General features: G+C 56.8%; 1 protein-coding gene across 2 annotated transcripts in view; it reads left to right on the forward strand.

The window, feature by feature from the left end:
* Window positions 1-25306, forward strand: part of MED23 (mediator complex subunit 23) — a 67101-nt gene that overhangs the window by 14954 nt on the left and 26841 nt on the right. For both annotated transcript variants that reach the window (XM_054174025.1, XM_054174026.1), the window contains 6 exons: window positions 12888-13088; window positions 15770-15913; window positions 19057-19202; window positions 21484-21729; window positions 22915-23057; window positions 24170-24344. In XM_054174025.1, coding sequence (XP_054030000.1) covers window positions 12888-13088; window positions 15770-15913; window positions 19057-19202; window positions 21484-21729; window positions 22915-23057; window positions 24170-24344 — 1055 coding nt within the window. The remainder of the gene's footprint in view (window positions 1-12887; window positions 13089-15769; window positions 15914-19056; window positions 19203-21483; window positions 21730-22914; window positions 23058-24169; window positions 24345-25306) is intronic.

Genomic DNA, 25306 nt, shown 5'->3' on the forward strand with positions numbered 1-25306 from the left:
AGTCTCTCAATGTCCTTCTTGAGCTGAGGAGCCCAGAACTGGACACAGGACTCAAGGTGTGGCCTCAGCAGTGCTGAGCACAGGGCACAAGGACTTCCCTGCTGCTGCTGGCCACACTCTTCCTGATGCAGGCCAGGATGCCCTTGGCCTTCCTGGCCCCCTGGGCACACTGCTGGCTCCTGTTCAGCTGCTGTGCACCAGTACCCCCAGGTCCCTTTCTGCCCTGCTGCTCTCAGCCACTCTGAGCCCAGCCTTCATGCTCCAAACTTCCCCCCAGGCAGTGATAAGATGCTGCAGGCTGGGTGAAGGAAAGGCCCTGCAGAAATGCCTTCTGAACAGTAGCTCCTTAAAATCTGACTGCTGCTTTGAAGGAACAAATCCCCTTTGAGCAAATCATCCCAGGGGGCTCCTGCTTGAAATTTGCCATGAGAGCTGTTACCCTTCCAGCTCATCCCTTCTGCCAGGCACCACTTTGCCAGCTGCTTTCCACAGCCCTTGTTGAAGAGGTACCAATGAGCACTGCTGCTGCAGTGCCACAGTGAAGGTTGTGTCAGTGCTGCCATGTCACAAACTTTGCCAGGTTTGTGACCTGACTATAAAATTGATCTGATCCTGAACCCTTGAGTGTCCTTGCCACTCTGTGCTGGGTGGAAATTACCTCCCCCCAACTGCTTTGCAGAAAATTACCTCCCAAATAAAATTCAGGGAATCACAGAATCAGCCAGGCTGGAAAAGACCTCAGAGATCATCCAGGCCAACCTATGACCTAATCCCTAACCCCTCCTGACAACTAAACCATGGCTCCAAGTGCCACATCCAAGCCTTTTCTGAGCACCTCCAGAGGCAGGGACTCCACCACCTCCCTGGGCAGCACATCCCAGTGGTCAATGTCTCTGTCTGGGAAGAACTTTCTCCTCACCTCCAGTCTAAACCTCCCCTGGCACAGCTTGAGACTGTGTCCTTTTGTTCTGCTGCTGGCTGCCTGGCAGAAGAGCCCAACCCCCACCTGGCTCCAACCTCCCTTCAGGGAGTTGCAGAGAGCAAGAAGGTCTCCCCTGAGCCTCCTCTTCTGCAGGCTAAGCAACCCCAGCTCCCTCAGCCTCTCCTCACAGGGCTGTGCTCCAGACCCCTCCCCAGCCTCCTTGCCCTTCTCTGGACACCTTCAAGTCTCTCAATGTCCTTCTTGAGCTGAGGAGCCCAGAACTGGACACAGTACTCAAGGTGTGGCCTAAGCAGTGCTGAGCACAGGGCACAAGGACTTCCCTGCTCCTGCTGGCCACACTCTTCCTGATGCAGGCCAGGATGCCATTGGCCTCCTTGGATTTGCCAGAGTAGCTCAGATGGCAGCAAAGGAAGCTCTGGTGCCAGGCAAGCCACAGTCCAGAGATCTGGGCTGCACTGAGCATGAACCAAACAGACAACACTGCCATGGGTGGGCAATTTATAAGCAGCACAAGGACCCCCTGGGCAAAACCTGAGAGCTACCAACAGCTTCCCCTCTCTGCCTCCTTCCCCCTGGACAAAGACAAGAGGAGAGCAGAGAGCAGCTCTTAGTTACTTAGCCACAAGAAGAGCACAGCCAAGGTCAGCAGCAGCCAAGCAGCAGCCCCCAGCTGCTCTCAGCTACAGCCCAGAGCCCAGGAAGAGAGAGCAATAGGTTATCCAACTCACTTGGTGTGAGGTCTCAGAGCAGAGGGATTGGTTAGTCCTGAGCAGCATCCAAGGTAATTGATTTGCATTCTGCCCCTTCCTACCCAGGAGCTGGGCAGTTCCCCTGGCAGCAGCCTCAGCCTGCCACACACTGTAAGTGAAATACAGCAGAGCTCCTCCTCTCCTGGGACACTGCTCTTGAACATCCTGGCCAAGAGTACAGCACAGGCTCAAAGGTATCTGAGCCCTAATGCAGCTGAAATGGTAAACCTTGGACACAGGCTGCCAGCTTCAGTGTTGCCATGAGTGCTGTTTGTATGCTGGGCCTGCTCCTCACTTCATAAAGACCTTGGGCAGCCAAGTCTAGAGGAGAGAGGTCCCTGCCCAGGGCAGGGATTGGACTTGGAGCCATGGTTTAGTTGTAGGAGGGGCTGGGTGGCAGGTTGGACTTGATGATCTCTGAGGTCTTTCCCACCCTTACTGATTCTGTGATCTCTGAGGTCCCTTCCCAGCTGAGCCATGCTATGCTCCTGTGAATCAAGCTGTTCCTCTCTGCAGCTGGTAGCTGCTGAAGAGTGCAAGAGGGAACAGCAGTGCAAGAGCTTCCCCTGGCAGGAGGCTTGGAGCTAGATGATCTTTGAGATCCAACCCAAACACAGACCTGTGTCCTAGGCAAAACACAGATGTATTGGGGCCAGCTGTTCTTCCTGCTGTGTGCCTTCAGGTCAAAAACATTGGTGTGAATAATGCTGCCTTTGACTCCCTACTTTTTGTCCTCTAAAAGAACTCCATTTAAGAGTTCAATTTCATCAGTTTCAATCAGTTTCATTTGCTCCAGTTCAATCAATTGAATTTCATCCATTTCAATCAATTTAACTTCCCCCTGGAGCCTTCTCCAGGCTAACACAATCTGCTGAAATGCAGAAATGAGACTGGGTCAGGCTTAACACAGCTCTGAGCATCCTGCTCTGGTGGAGGATGTCCCTGCTGGCTGCAGGGGGGTTGAACTGGGTGACTTTTGGAGGTCCCTTCCAGCCCAGGCCATTCTATGAGTTGAATCAATTTAAATCCATTTAACTTCATCAATTTGAGTCTGTTGAATGTCATCAGTTTAATTTCATCAATTGCAAGGGCTGGAAGGGAGCTCAAGGCTCAGCCAGTGCCAACCCCCTGCCATGGGCAGGGACACCTCACACTGCAGCAGGTTGCTCACAGCCACCTCCAGCCTGGCTGCAAACACCTCCAGGCAGGAGGCTGCCACCACCTCCCTGGGCAGCCTGTGCCAGGCTCTCACCACCCTCCTGGGGAACAACTTCTTCCTCACAGCCAATCTCAATCTCCCCATTTCTAGTTCTGCTCCATCCCCCCCAGTCCCATCCCTCCCTGACAGCCTCAAAAGTCCCTCCCCAGCTTTCTTGGAGCCCCCTGCAGATCCTGCAAGGCCACAATGAGGTCTCCAGGGAGCCTTCTCCTCTCCAGCCTGCACAACCCCAACTCCCTCAGTCTGTGCTCACAGCAGAGCAGCTCCAGCCCTCTGCTCCTCCTCGTGGCCCTGCTCTGGACACCTTCCAGCCCCTCCAGATCCTTCCTGGCACAGAGGCTCCAGAGCTGGCCCCAGAGCTGCAGCTGTGGTCTCAGCAGAGAGAATCTCCCCAGTTCTGGTTTTGCTCCATCCCCCCAGTCCCATCACTCCCTGGCACCCTCAAGAGTCAGTTTGTTGTCCTCAGTGCAAGTCACTGGCATGTCATGAGTTTAAATCACTGGCATGTCACCACTGAAGGGACGTGCAGTGAAAGGAGGGAATATATTCAGCTGTGCTTCTTTACAAGTTGCCTACCAGTATAGGAATCCCCCCCCCAAAGGTTCAGCCTGGCCTGGATTTTGATGGCCAAGCTTGAGGGATGTTGCTTGCAAAGGAAGAGCAGACAGAGCAGGAGCTGTAGCTGTGCTCCTGCACTGCCAGCAGCGAGGAAGTGTTTGGGCTGTTGAAAATCCCCATCTAGGCTGGGGTGCTGCAGTGGTGCTGAGGAGGGAAGAAGGCTCCAGCCAAGCATTCCTGTGTTCTGTTCAGAGCTGTGGCAGACCTGGAGAGTTGGCTTGCTTCTGGGTGCAAATGAACTGGAGGGCATTTGTTAGTGGAGCCACAAACACTGCATGAGAGGCAGCAGCAGGCTTGGCAGCAGCTGGGTGACTCCTGCTGCTGTCACTGACAGTGGCTGAGGGTTGTGCTTTTTATTATTGGAGCTGAGCTAAGCTGCAGAGGTGAATTGGGACTGCAACAGAAGGCACTTAGAAATGCCAGCAGTGCAAGATTGAAAGCCAGAAACAGCTCACAGCAATGATCATTACTGATTTCTGATCAGTAATCACATCCTGGGCTGCAGCAAGAGATTCAAAGCCAGCAGGGCCAGGGAGGGGATTCTGCCCCTCTGCTCCACTCTGCTGAGACCACAGCTGCAGCTCTGGGTCCAGTGCTGGAGCCTCTGTGCCAGGAAGGCTCTGGAGGTGCTGGAAGGTGTCCAGAGCAGGGCCACGAGGAGGAGCAGAGGGCTGGAGCTGCTCTGCTGTGAGCACAGACTGAGGGAGTTGGGGTTGTGCAGGCTGGAGAGGAGAAGGCTCCCAGGAGACCTCATTGTGGCCTTGCAGGATCTGCAGGGGGCTCCAAGAAAGCTGGGGAGGGACTTTTGAGGGTGTCAGGGAGGGATAGGACTGGGAGGGATGGAGCAGAACTAGAAGTGGGGAGATTGAGATTGGCTGTGAGGAAGAAGTTGTTCCCCAGGAGGGTGGTGAGAGCCTGGCACAGGTTGCCCAGGGAGGTGGTGGCAGCCTCCTGCCTGGAGGTGTTTGCAGCCAGGCTGGAGGTGGCTGTGAGCAACCTGCTGTGGTGTGAGGTGTCCCTGCCCATGGCAGGGGGTTGGGACTGGCTGAGCCTGGAGGTCCCTTCCAGCCCTGACAATTCTATGATTAACTATGCCAAGCTGCTTGTTTGCCCTGTCAGTAGTCACACAGATCCAGGTGCAGGAGTGGAGCCTCCCTTTGAATCTTTTGGCATCACAGCCTGGCTATGGTTCAGCTAATTTTCTCCTGGTTCTCCAATATGCTGGAAGGTGAACAGGAAAATTTTCTGGTTAAACAAGTAGAATAGAATAGAATGGAATTAACCAGGTTGGAAGAGACCTTTGAGATCATCCAGTCCAACCTAGCACCCAGCACCATCTGATCAACTCAGCCATGGCACCAAGGGCCTCATCCAGGCTCCTCTTAAACACCTCCAGGGATGGGGACTCCACCACCTCCCTGGGCAGCACATCCCAGTGGCCAATCTCTCTTGCTGGGAAGAACTTTCTCCTCACCTCCAGCCTAAACCTCCCCTGGCACAGCTTGAGACTGTGTCCTCTTGTTCTGCTGCTGGCTGCCTGGGAGAAGAGACCAACCCCCACCTGGCTCCAACCTCCCTTCAGGGAGTTGCAGAGAGCAAGAAGGTCTCCCCTGAGCCTCCTCTTCTGCAGGCTAAGCAACCCCAGCTCCCTCAGCCTCTCCTCACAGGGCTGTGCTCCAGACCCCTCCCCAGCCTCCTTGCCCCCTTGTTCAACCCCCTGGCCAAAGCAGGAGTCCCTGGGGTGATCCTGGGCTTTGCAGCCAGGACTGCTGCAGCCATCTGAAGAGTGAGAATCCTGGTGAAGCTTGGAGGTGTCTCTGGGAAGCCTTTGACAGGAGGGAGCTGTCAGGTGTCTCATTTACATTACACAACCTTTCAGTTAGCAGCTCTGGTGCTGATGAGTTTGCTCTCTGAGTGCTCACCTCTTAAGCCTGCAGCTGTGGGTAGGAAGCCATCCTCTGCCCAGGGGAAGGGGGAGCCCCAGAGCAGCAGGGTGTGCTTGGGCAAGGTGTGCTTGCTTTCCTCTCTGTCCATGCCCTCTCTAAGCAGAGGCACTGCAGGACAGCAATGCCATCAGGCAATGCTCAGAGGGTTCCCTTCCATTCCTTTGTAGCTGTAAAATACTGCAGGCTGATGGTGGGCATTTGCTGCCTGCTGGCAGCATGGCACAGTGCCTAAAGCTGGGGCTGGCAGCAGGTTTTGTCATGTGTTTTTGACTGCAAAAGATGGAGAGCACTGGAGAGCAGCTCCCTTGGTGCAGCTGACTCCATGTTCCAAAGAGGAAAGCTTGGAATGCCCAACAGGCTTGGCAGGAACAGACTCAGGCATCATAGAACCAAGAAGCTTTAAGGGTTTGGATCTTGGCAACATACAGTTTGGAAAGTGGAACAGGTTGCCCAGGGAGGCTGTGGCTGTGCCCTGCCTGGAGGTGTTCCAGGCCAGGCTGGATGAGCAAGCTGTGCTGGTGGGAGGTGTCCCTGCCCATGGCAAGGGGCTGGAACTGGATGCTCTTTAAGGTCTCTTCCAAGCCAACCCACTGCAGGACTCTCTGGCAATGGCAGCAGGAGGCTGCAGTTGTGTCTTCAGGCATTGAACTCCTGCATTCTGAGCTGGACCTGGGGACACAGCAGTTGCTGCGGCAAGGATCTTGGCCTATGCACTTTGCTCTTCTGAATCCATGTCTTGAGTGGAGACATGAAAGGTTTTTAAGCTCAATGTTGTTTGCTGAAACCATTCAAACCCCCCAACCACACTAGCCTGCAGCTGGCCTGAGTGGCTTGATAACATACTCTGCTACCCCTGTCCCCTCACAACCCCCCCCAAACCCAACCACCCAACCCCCAGCTGAGCCTTTAACCCACTTTACAAAGTGCCACTGGTCCATCAAGAAGTTTGAGTCTCAGGTTGTCACAGGAGTGCTTTTCCCTGCCCTGTATTGCTTTCTGGCTTAGCAGCAGCTGGATGATGGAATCCTCTTTTCTGGGCCAGATGGACAATGGTGGAGTTATGGAACACAGCTGCAGACCTGCAGACTGGTTTTGGTTGGGAGAGACCTTGAGATCATCAAGCCCAGCCCTGAACCCAGCCCTGCCAGGTCACCACTAGACCATGCCCCTCAACACCACATCTCCCTAATGGCTCTGAAACCCCTCCAGGGATGGGGATTTCACCACTGGCCTGGGCAGCCTGGGCCAGGCCTTGATAGCCCTCAAGGGGAAGAAAGTGTCCTATGGAGACAGGCTGAGAGAGTTGGGGCTGTTCAGTCTGGAGAGGAGAGGGCTCCCAGGAGACCTCATTGTGGCCTTGCAATATCTGTAGGGGGCTACAGGGAAGCTGGGGAGGGACATTTTAGGCTGTCTGGTAGGGCTAGGACTAGGAGGAATGGATCCAAGCTAGAGGAGGGGAGAGGTAGATTAGACTTTAGGAAGAAGTTGTTGCCCATGAGGGTGGTGAGAGCCTGGCACAGGCTGCCCAGGGAGGTGGTGGAAGCCTCCTGCCTGGAGGTGTTTGCAGCCAGGCTGGAGGTGGCTGTGAGCAACCTGCTGTGGTGTGAGGTGTCCCTGGCCATGGCAGGGAGTTGGGACTGGCTGAGCCCTGAGGTCCCTTCCAGCACTGACAGTTCTGTGATTCCATGATTCTGTGCCCAACCTGAACCTCCCCTGGGGTAACCTGAGGCCATTCCCTCTTGTCCTGTGACTTGTTCCTTGGGAGAGGAAACCAAGAGCCACCTGCTCCAACCCCTTCTCAGAGCTGGGCACAGCCAGGTGGTCTCCCCTCAGCCTTCTTTTCTCCAGGCTCAATAACCCCAGCTCCCACTGGCCCTGTTCTCCAGACCCCTCACCAGCCTGGCAAAGCTTGACTGATGTTCTAGTAGGAAGCCAGTGGGCTTGGCTGCTGGAGTTCCCCATCTGTGCTCCAAACCATGGTCTGCATTGTCTTCTGTTTGGGTCTGTCTTGTTTAAGCCATACCCAAACCTGGATTCCTGCTGATTCATGAAGGCCTTCAGCCTGCCCCTGGACTTGTCTTTCTCTCAGTAGATACTGAGATGTTCTTCCAGCAGCCAGCAGCTACTCAAAGGAGGCCCCAGTTCTGCAGATGCCCAGGCAGTTTGGAGTGCTCCAAAGCCACAGACACCAAATGTGTGCCCAAATGCACGAGTGTGAAAACACAGGGGGGGAGAGCCAGGCAGGGAAATGGCTGCAGACAGTGCTGCTGTGGGTGAGGCTGAAAGCCACTCTTAAAGCCACACAAGCCTGAGCTGTTCAGCACAGCAACAAGCAGCCCAAGGTGAATTTCCCTGGTTGAGTTCCCTGAGTCCTAAGCTTTCCCCAAGCTTCAGATCAGCCAGGCTGGTGCCAGTGCCTGCTGGAAATCCTGACTCTCTTTTTCACAGTAATATTTTCCTGTTGTATTCCTTGAATAACTTTTACTCTAAATTCATGTAGCCTAACATGTTTAGGCTTGTGGACATTAACCCAGTGCTTAGCCAACTCTAAATTTCAAGCCCTGTACGTGGTAGTGTGTGCATGCTGGATCACAACCTAGGCTGTAGTCTCGTCTGCTGCACCCTGCTCTGCTTCATAACGAGTTGCTCTGGGAGGGGGAAGAGAAAAAGGCCGAGCCAAAGCAGCAAGAGCTCACCAGCCTCCTCCCACTGGTGGTGCTCGCCCTGCTCTGTGGAGCTGCCCCCTGGGGGATCCCTGCCCTGGAGGAGAAGGGGAGACTGGGCTCGATGCTTCCTGTCCCGCGAGAGGTTTGTGCGGAGCATGCTTCAGGCGAGCGCTGCCGGAGCCGGGGCTCCCTGGCGGCTCCTGAGCTGGAGAGCATGCAGCAGGGGCACTGCTTGCTGGAGCTTCTCAGCTTCTCCCATTCCTGCCTTTTGTTTTGAATTGGAGAGAATCTTTGGGGTTGGTTCTCATGGCAAAAGACTACCGTGGATGAAGGTAGAGCAAGCATCTCCTTTCAGCACCTCTCTTCCCTTCTCTTTTTTCCTCCTCTGTGAATTCAAAGGGGGTTTGTAGGCTGCCTGCCTAGGAAGTCACAGACCTCACCTAAGGCATCCCTGCAAGGTGCTGCAAGTGTTTGGGCAGACTCCTTTGCCACACACTTTTGCCTCTGGAAAGGGATTCTGTGTTTCCATGGTCAGTGTTTGAGCAGCTCAGTTCCTCTCCTTTGGTGTCGTGACAGCAATAGTGTTTGCATTAAGGCTGCATTATATTACAGGCATCAGACGTGGGGGAAAACCCCAGCAGAGCCAGGCCTGAGTAGAGACTGTGTAAACAAACAGAGCTCAGGCTGTGTCCAAAGTGCTAAATTATCAATCACTGGAAGGAGCTCAATTCCACACCAGATTCTTGCCCACAGCAGTTGTCCTTGGAGTGAAACTCCACAGAAGCAGGGGCCTGAGAGGTGGTGCTGTGAGGGTGTTACACTGAACATGCAGAGGCTGAGCCCTGAAGCACTGCTAGGGGGCTTGCTTGACACACACCTGTACTACCAGGTGTATCTCAAGGGGTCAGTGACTCAGGAGATGAGTGAGTAGCTCAGCAGGTGAGGAGATGAGTGAGCAGCTCAGCAGGGGAGTAGCTGAGTAGATGAGTGAGTAGCTCAGCAGGTGTGTAGCTGAGTAGATGAGTGAGTAGCTCAGCAGGTGTGTAGCTTTGGAGATGAGTGAATAGTTGAGTAGCTGAGTGAGTAGCTCAGTGGGTGAGTAGCTCAGGAGATGAGTGAGTAGCTGAGTAAATGAGTGAGTAGCTCAGTAGGTGAGTAGCTCAGGAGATGAGTGAGTAGTTGAGTAGCTGAGTGAGTAGCTCAGCAGATGAGTAGCTGAGTAGATGAGTGAGTAGCTCAGCAGGTGAGTAGCTGAGTAGATGAGTGAGTAGCTCAGCAGGTGAGTAGCTGAGGAGATGAGTAGCTGAGTAGATGAGTGAGTAGCTCAGCAGGTGAGTAGCTGAGTAGCTGAGTGAGTAGCTCAGCAGGTGAGTAGCTGAGTAGCTGAGTGAGTAGCTCAGCAGGTGAGTAGCTGAGTAGCTGAGTGAGTAGCTCAGCAGATGAGTAGCTGAGTAGACGAGTGAGTAGCTCAGCAGGTGAGTAGCTGAGTAGATGAGTAGCTGAGTAGATGAGTGAGTAGCTCAGCAGGTGAGTAGCTGAGGAGATGAGTAGCTGAGTAGATGAGTGAGTAGCTCAGCAGGTGAGTAGCTGAGGAGATGAGTAGCTGAGTAGCTGAGTGAGTAGCTCAGGAGATGAGTAGCTGAGTAGATGAGTGAGTAGCTCAGTAGGTGAGTAGCTGAGTGAGTAGCTCAGCAGTGAGTAGCTGAGTAGATGAGTGAGTAGCTCAGCAGGTGAGTAGCTGAGTCAGTAGCTCCGCAGATGAGTAGCTGAGTGAGTAGCTCAGCAGGTGAGTAGCTCAGGAGATGAATGAGTAGCTGAGAAGATGAGTGAGTAGCTCAGCAGGTGAGTAGCTGAGGAGATGAGTGAGTAGTTGAGTAGCTGAGTGAGTAGATCGGCAGGTGAGTAGCTCAGGAGATGAATGAGTAGCTGAGAAGATGCGTGAGTAGCTCAGCAGGTGAGTAGCTCAGGAGATGAGTGAGTAGGTGAGTAGCTGAGTGAGTAGCTCCGCAGATGAGTAGCTCAACAGATGAGAAGCTGAGTAGCTGAGTGAGTAGCTCAGCAGGTGAGTAGCTGAGTAGCTGAGTGAGTAGCTCAGCAGGTGAGTAGCTGAGTAGCTGAGTGAGTAGCTCAGCAGGTGAGTAGCTGAGTAGCTGAGTGAGTAGCTCCGCAGATGAGTAGCTCAGCAGGTGAGTAGCTGAGTAGCTGAGTGAGTAGCTCAGCAGGTGAGTAGCTGAGTAGCTGAGTGAGTAGCTCAGCAGGTGAGTAGCTGAGTAGCTGAGTGAGTAGCTCCGCAGATGAGTAGCTCAACAGATGAGAAGCTGAGTAGCTGAGTGAGTAGCTCAGCAGGTGAGTAGCTGAGTAGCTGAGTGAGTAGCTCAGCAGATGAGTAGCTTAGGAGATGAGTGAATAGTTGAGTAGCTGAGTGAGTAGTTCAGCAGGTGAGTAGCTCAGGAGATGAGTAGCTGAGTAGATGAGTGAGTAGCTCAGTAGGTGAGTAGCTGAGTAGCTGAGTGAGTAGCTCAGTAGGTGAGTAGCTGAGTAGCTGAGTGAGTAGCTCAGTAGGTGAGTAGCTGAGTAGCTGAGTGAGTAGCTCAGTAGGTGAGTAGCTGAGTAGCTGAGTGAGTAGCTCAGTAGGTGAGTAGCTGAGTACCTGAGTGAGTAGCTCAGCAGTGAGTAGCTGAGTAGCTGAGTGAGTAGCTCAGCAGGTGAGTAGCTCAGCAGATGAGTAGCTGAGAAGATGAGTGAGTAGTTCAGCAGATGAGTAGCTCAGCAGGTGAGTAGCTGAGGAGATGAATGAGTAGCTGAGTGAGTATCTCAGCAGGTGAGTATCTCAGTCCTTCCTTGGCCATGACGGAGAGGCAGCAGGGCAGGCATGGATCCCAGCCCGCGCTGCCCTCCCAGCTGCCTGTGGCTGTGTCCGGCCAGCGCCTGCGGAGCTGAGCTGTGGTGCTGTGCAGGCACAGTGCACAGCAAACCGCCTGGAGTGATCCTCAGCTTTTTGGGCTGGTCCCAGCTGGTGCTGGGTGGTAACCAGGTGCCAGTGCTGCCAGCTGTCAGGGTGTGATCAGATGCCAGTTGTGCTGCCAGCTGTCAGGGTGTGATCAGATGCCAGCTGTGCTGCCAGCTGTCAGGGTGCTAAGCAGATGCCAGCTGTGCTGCCAGCTGTCAGGGTGTGGTCAGATGCCAGTTGTGCTGCCAGCTGTCAGGGTGCTAAGCAGATGCCAGCTGTGCTGCCAGCTGTCAGGGTGCTAAGCAGATGCCAGCTGTGCTGCCAGCTGTCAGGGTGCTAAGCAGATGCCAGTTGTGCTGCCAGCTGTCAGGGTGTGGTCAGATGCCAGTTGTGCTGCCAGCTGTCAGGGTGCTAAGCAGATGCCAGCTGTGCTGCCAGCTGTCAGGGTGTGATCAGATGCCAGTTGTGCTGCCAGCTGTCAGGGTGTGATCAGATGCCAGTTGTGCTGCCAGCTGTCAGGGTGTGATCAGATGCCAGTTGTGCTGCCAGCTGTCAGGGTGTGATCAGATGCCAGTTGTGCCGCCAGCTGTCAGGGTGTGATCAGATGCCAGTTGTGCCGCCAGCTGTCAGGGTGTGATCAGATGCCAGTTGTGCTGCCAGCTGTCAGGGTGTGATCAGATGCCAGTTGTGCTGCCAGCTGCCAGGGTGTGATCAGATGCCAGTTGTGCCGCCAGCTGTCAGGGCGTGATCAGATGCCAGTTGTGCTGCCAGCTGTCAGGGTGTGATCAGATGCCAGTTGTGCTGCCAGCTGTCAGGGTGTGATCAGATGCCAGTTGTGCCAGCTGTCAGGGTGTGATCAGATGCCAGTTGTGCTGCCAGCTGTCAGGGTGTGATCAGATGCCAGTTGTGCTGCCAGCTGTCAGGGTGTGATCAGATGCCAGTTGTGCCAGCTGTCAGGGTGTGATCAGATGCCAGTTGTGCCGCCAGCTGTCAGGGTGTGATCAGATGCCAGTTGTGCTGCCAGCTGTCAGGGTGTGATCAGATGCCAGTTGTGCCGCCAGCTGTCAGGGTGTGATCAGATGCCAGTTGTGCCGCCAGCTGTCAGGGCGTGATCAGATGCCAGTTGTGCTGCCAGCTGTCAGGGTGTGATCAGATGCCAGTTGTGCTGCCAGCTGTCAGGGTGTGATCAGATGCCAGTTGTGCTGCCAGCTGTCAGGGTGTGATCAGATGCCAGTTGTGCCAGCTGTCAGGGTGTGATCAGATGCCAGTTGTGCTGCCAGCTGTCAGGGTGTGATCAGATGCCAGTTGTGCTGCCAGCTGTCAGGGTGTGATCAGATGCCAGTTGTGCCAGCTGTGGCTCAGGAGCCCTCGGGGCTGCTCGCTGTGGGTGCAGCTGGTGTGTGTCATTGTCCTCCTGCTGCCCTCTGCTTTTGAGGGGAAGTGGAAGGAGAAAAGGAGGGCACCCCCAAGTCAGCAGCAGAAGCCCCATCAGTGTGTGGGAAGCAGGGACTCTGTTTCCACTGCTTGCTGCTTGAGCTGAGTGAGAGGCAGCGGCAGGCCCCCGGTGTGATCTGTGGCTGGGAGCCGAGCAGGGAGCTGGGCAGGTGCTGATGCCTCCAGGGCTTGCCTGTAACATAGTGCAGCTTTAACACACTGGCTTATCCTTAACTTGAGCTCAGACTTCATTTCATGCTTCCCAGCCTTCTGTCCAAGTTGTGTACCATGAGTGCAGCTGTGCAAGGGGTGGAGGGGGTGGCCAAGCCGTTGGAATACTGTATCTGATCTCTGCCTTACAGCACAAGCAGCGCTGCCCTGTGCTGGAGGACCAGCTGGTGGATCTGGTGGTGTATGCCATGGAGCGCTCTGAGACTGAAGAGAAGTTTGATGATGGTGGAACCAGTCAGCTTCTGTGGCAGCATCTCTCCAGCCAGCTCATTTTCTTTGTGCTCTTTCAGTTTGCCAGCTTTCCTCACATGGTCCTGTCCCTCCATCAAAAGGTAAACCGTGTGGCTGGCTCCCCTGGGGGGAGAGAGGTGTGAGAGGCACAGCTCAGCAGGTTTCAAAAGGCCCAGACACAGCCCTGCAGGAAGTGTCTGAGGTGTAGGAATTGAAGTTTGGATCCCTGTGCTCTCTAGAAGGCAGGCAGGCTCTGCTGAGGCTGTGAGGTAGGTCTGTGGCCAGTGCACTGGGTTACAGGAGGCTGCACTGTGGATGTGTGTGGGTTCAGACTGCTGATAGCTAGCATGAGGAGATGAAGGTCCTGCAGCTGGGACAGGCCAAGGCCAGGCACAAACCCAGGCTGGGTGCAGAGTGGGTTGAGAGTGGCCCTGAAGAAAGAGCCTTGAGGGTATTGATTGCTGAGCAGCTCCCCAGGAGCCAGCAGTGCCTCCTGCAGCCCTCAGGCAGCTGTGTGCTGGGCTGCAGCCAGAGCAGGGTGGGCAGCAGGGCAGCAGAGGGGATTCTGCCCCTGGGCTCTGCTCTGCTCAGACCTCACCTCCAATCCTGCCTCCAGCTCTGCTGTCCCCAGCAGAAGAGGGACAAGGAACTGTTGAATGAGCCCAGAGGAGGCCACAAAGATGCTCCCAGGGCTGGAGCAGCTCTGCTGTGAGCACAGGCTGAGGGAGCTGGGGCTGTGCAGCCTGCAGAGGAGAAGGCTCCAGGGGACCTCAGAGCTGCCTGCCAGGACCTGAAGGGATCCTGCAGGAAGGCTGCAGAGAGACTTTTGCTGAGGGGGTCTGGAGCCAGGCCCAGGGGGAATGGTTTGGAGCTGAGGCAGAGCAGGGTTAGACTGGAGCTGAGGAAGAAGTTCTTCAGTAGGAGGGAGCTGAGACTCTGGCCCAGGCTGCCCAGGGAGGCTGTGGCTGCCTCCTGCCTGGGATGCTCAAGGCCAGGCTGGATGAGGCCTGGAGTGGCTGAGTGTAGCTGAGAGGTGTCCATGGTGGGGAGGTTGGAACTAGATGGCTGCTGAGGTCTGTTCCAAGCTGAGCTATTCTCTGATGAAGTGCACCATCAGAAGCTCCAACACTGTGCTGCTGCAGGCAGCCTGCAGCCCAGCTGCAGAGTGAAAGCCCTGCTCAGCCTCTGTGCTAAGGAACCTGCCATGCCCATGGGTGGAGCAGCCTGGGTTTGCCTGAGCAGAGCAGTGCTGTCCAAGACAGGCCAGGCCCAGCAGTGCTGGCAGGCCCAGGCCAGAGCTGGTGTCCCTCCACTTACCCCTGCTGCACTTCCCAGCCTTTCCCTGCTGCTCAGTGCCTCTCACTCTGGAGGGGGTTGCTGCCAGCCTTCCATGAGGAGCTGGAGGGTCAGCTGCATGTGAGCTGGTGTGGCTGGTGGGGAAGGGCTCTGCCCTCCTCACTGTGGTTTAGGTTCTGGCTCTTCACATGCAGTGTCTGCCATGCACTGCACTTTGCTCCATCTGCTCTCCCCACTTCCCTGCTGCAGCACAGTTTGCTCTGTGTCTGTTGTGGTTTCCTTGGGATGGATCCTGGCTCTCTGCTCTTTGTGGTGTCCCTGAAATTAGTCTTAGCAGGGCTGCATTCCTTCAGTTCCTGTTCATGAGCCACAGAGACAACAGGCAGCATCCAACACCATGCAATTCCAGAGTGCCAGGCTGGAAGGGGCCCCAGGAATCATCTGCCCAAACCTTCCTAGGTCAAAGTAGAGTTGCAAGGAGCTGGCCCTGGCAAGCTGAGCCTTAACCTGCCCAGGGCAGGGGACTCCACTGCTGCCCTTGGGAGCTGCTTCCAATGTCTGGCTCTGCTCATGGGGAAAGCTTTTCCTCCTTCCAATTTAAAGCTCAGGCAAGCTGGAGAAGAGGAGAGGTAAGGAGTGGAGTACTGCTTAGCAGAGAATTGCTTTCACAGGTCAGGAAGTTAAGTAACAACAACTCCAGGTGGCTCCAGGTGAATCCAGTCCAAGTTGCTCTGGTCCAGAGGCCTCCTTTAGAGACAGAGCCAACACAGCCCCTGAGGCCTGCCAGCACAGAGCTCGGTGGGGACAGCTGGAGCCCAGGCTTTAGCAGCTGCTAATTGTTCAAGGCAAATCCTCAAGAGCTGAATACAAACTTCAGCAGCAGCTGGTGTGGGACTCCCAGAGTCCTGTTCTGTGTTCCAGCTGAGGAGTGGAGGGGAGTGGAGGGGAGTGGAGGGGAGTGGAGGGGAGTGGAGGGGAGTGGAGTGGAGTGGAGCGGAATGGAATGGAATGGAATAGAATAGAATAGAATAGAATAGAATAGAATAGAATAGAATAGAATTAACCAGGTTGGAACAGACCTTTCAGATCATCAAGTCCAACCTCTCACCCAGCACCATCTGATCAACTCAACCATGGCACCAAGGGCCTCATCCAGGCTCTCCCTAAACCCCTCCAGGGATGGGGACTCCACCACCTCCCTGGGCAGCACATCCCAGTGGCCAATCTCTGGGAAGAATTTCTTCCTCACCTCCAGCCTAAACCTCCCCTGGCACAGCTTGGGACTGTGTCCTCTTGTTCTGGTGCTGGGTGCCTGGGAGAAGAGCCCAGCCCCCACTGCAGCTGTTTGCCACCTTGCTGAGGGCACAGCTTGCCCCTCTCAGGGCTCCTGCTGTGAAATTCCCAGTGCCCCCTGCTCTGCTGGTACTCCTTGCAGTGGTTTTAGCTCTGCATGCAGTGTTTCCCTGCTCCTGAGTGTTGTTGGCAGTTGGCAGGCCGTGGGCTCATCAAGGGGAGGGACCACCTGATGTGGGTGCTGCTGCAGTTCATCTCTGGCAGCATCCAGAAGAACGCCCTGGCTGACTTCCTGCCCGTCATGAAGCTCTTCGACCTCCTCTACCCTGAGAAAGAGGTAAGTGCCTCGGCATTCAGCCTGGCAGCCTCACATCTGAATGTCCTGGCACCAGCATCACGGAGGGCTGGGGGCTGGAAGGAGCCTGGGGAGGCTGCTGAGGCCTCTCCTCTCATTGCTGAGTTCATGGAATCCCAGAATGGGTTGGGTTGGAAGGGACCATCCAGCCCCAGGCCCTGCCGGGGGCAGGGACACCTCCCAGCAGCACAGGCTGCTCAAGGCCTCATCCAGCCTGCAGGGAGGGGAAAGCCACTGGCATAGGATACATAGAATAGAGCAGGTTGGAAGAGACCTTCAAGATCACCAAGTCCAACCTATCAACCAATCCAACACCACCTAATCAACTAACCCATGGCACCCAGCACCCCATCAAATCTCCTCCTGAACACCTCCAGGGATGGTGACTCCACCACCTCCCCAGGCAGCCCATTCCAGTGGGCAATCACTCTCTCTGGGAAGAACTTCTTACTAACATCCAACCTAAACCTCCCCTGGCACAGCTTGAGACTGTGTCCTCTTGTTCTGCTGCTGGCTGCCTGGGAGAAGAGCCCAACCCCCACCTGGCTCCAGCCTCCCTTCAGGCAGTTGCAGAGAGCAAGAAGGTCTCCCCTGAGCCTCCTCTTCTGCAGGCTAAGCAACCTCAGCCTCTCCTCCCAGGGCTGTGCTCCAGACCCCTCCCCAGCCTCCTTGCCCTTCTCTGGACACCTTCCAGCAAGTCAACCTCCTTCCTAAACTGAGGAGCCCAGAACTGGACACAGGACTCCAGGTGTGGCCTAAGCAGTGCAGTGTACAGGGGCAGAATGACCTCCCTGCTCCTGCTGGCCACACTGCTCCTGATGCAGGCCAGGATGCCATTGGCCCTCCTGGCTGCCTGGGCGCACTGCTGGCTCATGTTCAGCCTACCATCAACCAGCACCCCCAGGTCCCTCTCTGCCTGGCTGCTCTCAGCCACTCTGCCCCCAGCCTGTAGCACTGCCTGGGGTTGCTGTGGCCAATGTGCAGCCCCTGGCACTTGGATGTGTTCAATCTCCTGCCCTTGGCCTCTGCCCATCTGCCCAGCCTGGCAAGGTCCCTCTGCAGAGCTCTCCTACCCTCTAACAGCTCAACTCCTGCCCCCAGCTTGCTGTCAGCTGCACATTTACTGCTGATGGACTCAGTGCAGCTCTGAGCCCATCACACAGCCAGGAGGAGCAGCCCTGACTCCTGCACTGCTCTGACAGAAGCAGTTGTGAGCCCATGGAACAAACTGTGTGCAAGAGTTGCTGTGAGTCAGAGCCCCATGGAGGGGAGGAGAGACTGCTGCTGGCTGCTCAGCCTGCTGCACCACAGCTGTGCCAACCTGCCTGCAGACCAACAGGAGGCACTGAGAGAAGGGCAAGCCATCAGGGCCTGATGCTGACCATGCTGTCACAATGGAAGCTTAAGAGCTTCCCCTAACCCCCCCCTGCCCCTCAGGATCCTCCATTCCAATGGGATTTGGTTTAAGTAACCTCTACTCTAAAGCACCTTCAAGATGTCCTGCTCAGTGCTTTGCACCTGAAAGTGTCTCTGTGTATCACTCTGTGACACTCCAGAGCTACTGCTAAAGCTCCACATCCCTCCTAAGCAGCACCCTCAGTGCCTCAGCAGCCTCCTCACAACCTCAGCCAAGGAAGAGAGCACAACAGAAGCCTTTTGGCCCCTAAAAACCACTGCACAAATGTGGTTACTGGGGAGCCACAGCCAGGAGACCCTGGGAGTGTCCATTTGGAGATGAAACATCTCTGCAGCCATGCAGCTGCAGCTGCAGCAGCAGCTCCAGAGCCCAGAGCCATCTGAGTGCTGAGCTGCAGCCAGAGCAGGGAGAGCAGCAGCACAGGGAGGGGATTCTGCCCCTCTGCTCTGCTCAGCCCCCACCTGCAGCACTGCCTCCAGCTCTGGGGCCCCCAGCACAAGGACCTGGAGCTGTTGGAGAGGCTCCAGAGGAGGCCACAAAGATGCTCAGAGGCTGCAGAACCTCCCCTGTGGGGCCAGGCTGGGAGAGCTGGGGCTGTGCAGCCTGGAGAAGAGAAGGCTGCAGGGAGACCTCAGAGCAGCCTTGCAGGACCTGAAGGGCTCCAGGAGAGCTGGGGAGGGACTTTGGACAAGGGCTGGGTGAGGGCCAATGGCTCTGAGCTGGAAGAGGGGAGAGTAGGAGAGGCTGGGGAGAGCCTGGCACAGGCTGCCCAGGGAGGCTGTGGCTGCCTGCTGCCTGGAGGGGACAAGGCCAGGCTGGATGAGGCCCTGAGCAGCCTGTGCTGGTGGGAGGGGTCCCTGCCCATGGCAGGGGGCTGGGGATGGATGATCTTAAAGATCCCTTCCACCCAAACCATGCTGTGCCCCTGTGCCTCTGTGCCCCACTGCCCCTGTGTCCCTGTGCCCCTCTGCCCTGTGCCCCACTGCCCCTGTGTCCCTCTGCCCCTCTGCCCTGTGCCCCACTGCCCCTGTGTCCCTGTGCCCCTCTGCCCTGTGCCCCACTGCCCCTGTGTCCCTGTGCCCCTCTGCCCTGTGCCCCACTGCCCCTGTGTCCCTCTGCCCCTCTGCCCCTCTGCCCTGTGTCCCACTGCCCCTGTGACCCTGTGTCCCTCTGCCCCTCTGCCTCTGTGCCCCACTGCCTCTGTGCCCTGTGCCCCTGTGTCCCTCTGCCCCTCTGCCCCTGTGCCTCTGTGCCCCACTGCCCCTGTGCCACTCTGCCCCTGTGCCCTCTGCCCCACTGCCCCTCTGCCCTGTGCCCCTCTGCCCCTGTGCCTCTGTGCCCCTGTGCCCTGCGCCCTGTGCCTCTGTGCCCTGTGCCCCTGTGCCTCTGTGCCCCTGTGCCCTTGTGCCACTCTGCCCTTGTGCCCTGTGCCCCTGTGCCCTGCGCTCTGTGCCTCTGTGCCCCTGTGCCCTGTGCCCTGTGCCCTGCCCTGGCTGTTGCCAGCCTGCTGCTGGGGCAGGGTCCCTGCCGGGCTCTGGCTGCCCAGGTGCAGGCACAGAGCGCCAGGGGCTGTGCTTGGAGCTGTTGCTGCAGGTGCCAGCAGTCAGCAGGAGGCTGCTGGCACCCTGGGCAGTGGCTGCAGCGTGTGGCAGTGCTGCCTGTGCCTGCAGTGCATCCCTGTGCCTGCAGTGCATCCCTGTGCCTGCAGTGCATCCCTGTGCCTGACATCACCAAGCCCCACTCCACCCACGCCTTCGCCATGACCTGCATCTGGATCCACCTCAACCGCAAGGCCCACAGCGACAACTCCAAGCTGCAGATCCCCATCCCACACTCCCTCAAGCTGCACCACGAGTGAGTTGGCAGGGCCCTGGGGTGCTGGGGGAGGAGAAGCTCAGCAGGAGCCAGCAGGGAGCACCTGCAGCCCAGAGAGCCAAGCAGAGCCTGGGCTGCAGCAAGAGAAGTGTGGCCAGCAGGGCCAGGGAGGGGATTCTGCCCCTCTGCTCCACTCTGCTGAGACCACAGCTGCAGCTCTGGGGCCAGCTCTGGAGCCTCTGTGCCAGGAAGGATCTGGAGAGGCTGGAAGGTGTCCAGAGCAGGGCCACGAGGAGGAGCAGAGGGCTGGAGCTGCTCTGCTGTGAGCACAGACTGAGGGAGTTGGGGTTGTGCAGGCTGCAGAGGAGAAGGCTCCCAGGAGACCTCATTGTGGCCTTGCAGGATCTGCAGGGGGCTCCAAGAAAGCTGGGGAGGGACTTCTGAGGGTGTCAGGGAGGGATAGGACTGGGGGGGATGGAGCAGAACAAGAAATGGGGAGATTGAGATTGGCTGTGAGGAAGAAGTTGTTGCCCAGGAGGGTGGTGAGAGCCTGGCACAGGCTGCCCAGGGAGGTGGTGGCAGCCTCCTGCCTGGAGGTGTTTGCAGCCAGGCTGGAGGTGGCTGTGAGCAACCTGCTGCAGTGTGAGGTGTCCCTGGCCATGGCAGGGGTGTTGGGACTGGCACAGGTTGCCCAGGGAGGTGGTGGAAGCCTCCTGCCTGGAGGTGTTTGCAGCCAGGCTGGAGGTGGCTGTGAGCAACCTGCTGCAGTGGGAGGTGTCCCTGCCCATGGCAGGGGGTTGGGACTGGCTGAGCCTGGAGGGACAGTCCTGTGGTCCTGTGCAGGTGTGAGGGTTGCCAAACCCATGCAGCAGGACTAAGAGAGAGCTCAAAGTCAGGAACTGCTGTTGGCACACAGCCAGCAGCTGCAACACCTCTGAGGCTGCATTTGAAAGTGTGTTTGTGTCCTGAGAGGCTTCTGTGGCACAGGGAAGTCAGAGCAGGGTGGAAGTGGGGCATGAGGTGCAGCTGGTTTGCTGTGGTTCACTAGAGGTGTTTCACCTCTCTGTCTCTCCCCTGCCTCTCTCCATCTCTCTCCCCCATGTACACAATACATGTCTCTGAGGGAGATGTGGTTTACTCTGGTTATTTGCTGTTCCTGTATCCTGTGGTCATCTATCTCCAGTGCACATGTGGTGATGGTTTGTGCACACACCTCAGAGCAAAGCTGCCCAACAGCCTGCTTTCAGCATAGCAGAGCTGCTGGGTGTGCAGTGAGTGCTGGAATGAGCAGTGTGAGCTCACCAGGGGTGAAGGGGCAGAGAGGCTGCTCAGCAGCTTTGCTGCTGACACCACCCTGGGAGGCTTGGCTGAGACACCTGAAGGCTGTGCAGCCATCCAACAACACTTGGACAGGCTGAGAGCTGGGCACAGGGGAACCAAATGAGGCTCAACAGGGCCAAGTGCAGAGTCCTGCAGCTGGGAGGGAAGAATAAACTGCAGCAGCACAGCTGGGAGGGGATCTGCTGGAGAGCAGCCCCAAGGAGAAGGACCTGGGAGTGCTGGGGGGCAGCAAGCTCTGCATGGGACAGCAATGAGCCCTGGGGGCCAAGAAGGCCAAGGGGGCCCTGGGGTGCAGTCAGAGTGTGTGCAGCAGAGCCAGGGAGGTTCTCCTCCCCCTCTGCTCTGCCCTGCTGAGACCTCCCCTGGAATATTGCATCCAGCTCTGGGCTCCCCAGCTCAGGAGGGACAGGGATCTGCTGGAGAGAGTCCAAGGGAGGCTCCAAGGATGCTGAAGGGACTGCAGCACTGCCTGGAGAGGAGAGGCTGAGAGCCCTGGGGGTGGTTAGTCTGGAGAGGAGAAGACTGAGAGGGGATTTAATCAATGTCTATCAATAGCTGAGGGCTGGGGGTCAGGAGGGAGGGGACAGGGCCAGGCTCTGCTCACTGTGGCCTGGGATAGGACAAGAGGCAATGGATGGAAACTGCAGCACAGGAGGCTCCACCTCAACACAAGGAGGAATTTCTTCCCTGTGAGGGTCCCAGAGCCCTGGAGCAGGCTGCCCAGAGAGGTTGTGGAGTCTCCTTCTCTGGAGCCTTCCCAGCCCTGTCTGGATGTGTTCTGTGTGCCCTGTGCTGGATTCTCTGCTCCTGCTCTGGCAGGGGTTGGTCTGGAGGATCTCTTTGGGTCCCTTCCAACCCCTGACCTCTGTGAGCTGTGAGCCTGTATAAAACCATTGCAGTAAATACTACACCAAATGTTTTGGGGCTTCTGTTGCACAGTGCCTTTGGTGCTCAGTGCTGTCCTCCTTCCTGCACACAGGTTCCTGCAGCAGAGCTTGAGGAACAAGAGCCTGCAGATGAATGACTACAAGATTGCTCTGCTGTGCAATGCTTACTCCACCAACTCAGAGTGCTTCACCCTGCCCATGGGGGTGCTTGTGGAGACCATTTATGGCAATGGCAACGTCAGGATCCCTCTTCCAGGGACTAACTGCATGGCATCAGGCTCCATTACCCCCTTGCCAATGAACCTCTTGGACTCCCTCACAGTTCATGCCAAAATGAGGTACAGTGCTGCAGCCAGAGTGGGGTTTGACAGCTGTCAGTTTGTGTGGAACTAACTCTCACCAGGAAAGCTTCCCTGGCTCTGCCCTTGTTTGCTTGCTTCCTACATTCCACAGCAGCACAGAGTGCATCAGGTGGGAAGGGGCCCTCCAAGCTCACCTTGTCCAATCCCCTTGCAGGCAGCAGGGACACCTCCAGCTAAAGCAGGCTGCCCAGGGCCACATCAAATCTGATCTTGAATGTCTCCAGGGATGAGGCCTCAACCACCTCCCTGGGCAGCCTGTTCCAGTATTTCACCACCTTCATGGTGCAGAACTTCCTCCTGATGTCCAACCTAACTCTGCCCTGCTCCAGTTTCAAACCACTGCCCCTTGGCCTGTCCCCACAGCCCCTTCTGAACAGTCCCTCTCCAGCCTGCCGGGAGGTCTTCTTCAGATGTTCTTAACTCTCAGGCCCTTGTGCTTGCTTGCCAAATCACAGTGTCACAGTGTCACAGGCACCAAGGTTGGAAGAGACCTCAAAGATCATCAAGTCCCAGCTGTCACCACAGACCTCATGACTAGACCATGGCACCAAGTGCCACATCCAATCCCCTCTTGAACACCTCCAGGGATGGGGACTCCAACACCTCCCTGGGCAGCACATCCCACTGGCAAATCTCTCTTGATGGGAAGAACTTTCTCCTCCCCTCCAGCCTAAACCTCCCCTGGCACATCTTGAGACTGTGTCCTCTTGTTCTGCTGCTGGCTGCCTGGGAGAAGAGCCCAACCCCCACCTGGCTCCAGCCTCCCTTCAGGGAGTTGCAGAGAGCAAGAAGGTCTCCCCTGAGCCTCCTCTTCTGCAGGCTAAGCAACCCCAGCTCCCTCAGCCTCTCCTCACAGGGCTGTGCTCCAGACCCCTCCCCAGCCTCCTTGCCCTTCTCTGGACACCTTCAAGTCTCTCAATGTCCTTCTTGAGCTGAGGAGCCCAGAACTGGACACAGGACTCCAGGTGTGGCCTAAGCAGTGCTGAGCAAAGGGCACAAGGACTTCCCTGCTGCTGCTGGCCACACTCTTCCTGATGCAGGCCAGGATGCCCTTGGCCTTCTTGGCCCCCTGGGCACACTGCTGGCTCCTGTTCAGCTGCTGCCACTCAGCACCCCCAGGTGCCTCTGTGTGGCAGCTCTGGATGCTTTCTCTCCCTGCAGCCTGATCCACAGCATAGCCACTCGGGTGATCAAGCTGGCTCATGCCAAGTCCAGCCTGGCCTTGGCTCCGGCGCTGGTGGAGACCTACAGCCGCCTGCTGGTTTACATGGAGATAGAGTCCCTGGGCATCAAAGGCTTCATCAGTAAGGAAGGAAACCTTTCTTTTGCTCTTTCAATGTTCTTCCCCCCTCCTCCTTTTGTTCAGCAGCATTTTCTTTGAATGACAGCTGGAGGCCCAGGGTGATTGTGCAGCACTGATGCATTGTCTGTTACTGGGGTGCTAAGGAGCTGCAGGAGCTCTGCCTGTGCTGCAGGGAGCTTCAGAGCTGTGAGCTGCTGGCCCTCTGTGCCACCACTGCTAGAGAATCACACAAGCACAGAGTGGTCCAGGCTGGAAGGCAGCTCCAAAACTCATCCAGTCCAACCCCCTGCACTCAGCAGGGACATCCCCAGCCAGCTCAGGTTGCCCACAGCCCTGTCCAGCCCAGGCCCTGTCCAGCCTCCCCTTGAGTATCTCCAGGGATGGAGCCTCAGCCACCTCCCTGGGCAACCTGTTCTGGTGTTCCACCACCCTCCTGGTACAGAACTTGTTCCTCACATCCAGTATAAATCTGCTCTGCTCTAGTCTGAAGCCATTGCCCCTGGTCCTGTCCCTGCAGGCCTTTGGCAACAGTCCTTCTGCAGCCTTCAGGTACTGGCAGGCTGCTATTAGGTCTCCCTGGAGCCTTCTCTTCTCCAGGCTGAACACCCCCAGCTCCCTCATGCTTGTCCTCATAGCAGAGATGCTCCAACCCCCTGAGCATTCTTGTGGCCTCCTCTGGGCCCTCTCCATCAGTTCCATGTCCTGCCTATATTCAGGACTCAAAACCTGTACCCAGTACTGCAGGTGAGGTCTCAGCAGAGCAGAGCAGAGTATGGTCAGGACCTTGCTATTTGCCCTGCACTGTGCACAGCTCTGCTCAGTGGGCAATGGTTGTCAGCAAAGTCACTGAATTCAATGAAGTCCCTGGCTGCAAGTGAAATGCAAGCAGAGTGCAGTGGTGACTGCAGCAATGGGCATGCCTGCTGTGTGTCCCCCCAGAGCTGACTGAGCTCCCCACGCTCCCAGCTGCTGCAGGCAGCCCTTGCATGTCCTGGAGGCAGTGCCCTGTGAGCTGCAGCTCAGTGTAGCCTTCTGCCCACAGTGCATTCTGCAGTTGTTTATTCTGAACTGTAACCACCTCCAGAAGTTACTGTGCAAACTCTCTCCCCTCAGGCCAGCTCCTGCCCACGGTGTTCAAGTCTCATGCCTGGGGCATCCTGCACACCCTGCTGGAGATGTTCAGCTACCGAATGCACCACATCCAGCCCCACTACAGAGTCCAGCTGCTCAGCCACCTCCACTCCTTGGCTGCTGTGCCACAGACTAACCAGAACCAGCTCCACCTCTGGTGAGTGGTGGTGGCCATCTTTAGCCCTAATCTCAGATGCCTCCTTCACCATGTGCTGAGAGCTGTGCCTGAACTCTTACACAGGACATGAGGACATGCTGGGGCTCAGTGCTACAGCTGGCCTGTCTGTGGGTATTCAGCAGGCTTGGGTCAGATCCCCAGCCACAGGAAGGGTTGGGTGGAGGAACCTGGGAACTTCAGGCCTGGCAGCCTGAGCTCAGTGCCAGGGAAAGCGATGGAGCAGATTATCCTGGGGGCAATAACTGCACCTGAAGGATGGCCAAGGGCTCAGGCCCAGCCAGCAGGGATTCAGGCAGGGCAGGTCCTGCCTGCCCAACCTGAGCTCCTTCCATGCCCAGCTGACTGCCTGGTGGCTGTGGGGCAGGCTGTGGATGGAGTCTGCCTGGACTGCAGCAAGGCCTTTGCCACCATCCCCCACAGCAAGCTCCTGGCCAAGCTGTCAGCCCCTGGCTTGGACAGCAGCTCTCTGAGCTGGGTTAGGAACTGGCTGGAGGCTGAGCCCAGAGAGTGGTGGTGAATGGTGCCACAGCCAGCTGGCAGCCAGGCACCAGTGGAGTGCCCCAGGGAGCAGTGCTGGGCCCCAGCCTGGTCAATATCTTCATTGGTGATCTGGAGGAGGGCATTGAGTCCATCAGCAGTAAATGTGTAGATGACAGCAAGCTGGGGGCAGGAGTTGATCTGTTAGAGGGTAGGAGAGCTCTGCAGAGGGACCTTGCCAGGCTGGGCAGATGGGCAGAGGCCAAGGGCAGGAGACTGAACACATCCAAGTGCCAGGGGCTGCACATTGGCCACAGCAACCCCAGGCAGTGCTACAGGCTGGGGGCAGAGTGGCTGAGAGCAGCCAGGCAGAGAGGGACCTGGGGGTAGTGGTGGACAGCAGTTGAACATGAGCCAGCAGTGTGCCCAGGGGGCCAAGAAGGCCAAGGGCATCCTGGCCTGCA

This window comes from Dryobates pubescens, chromosome 28, assembly GCF_014839835.1.
Source record: "Dryobates pubescens isolate bDryPub1 chromosome 28, bDryPub1.pri, whole genome shotgun sequence".
Classification (NCBI taxonomy): domain Eukaryota; kingdom Metazoa; phylum Chordata; class Aves; order Piciformes; family Picidae; genus Dryobates; species Dryobates pubescens.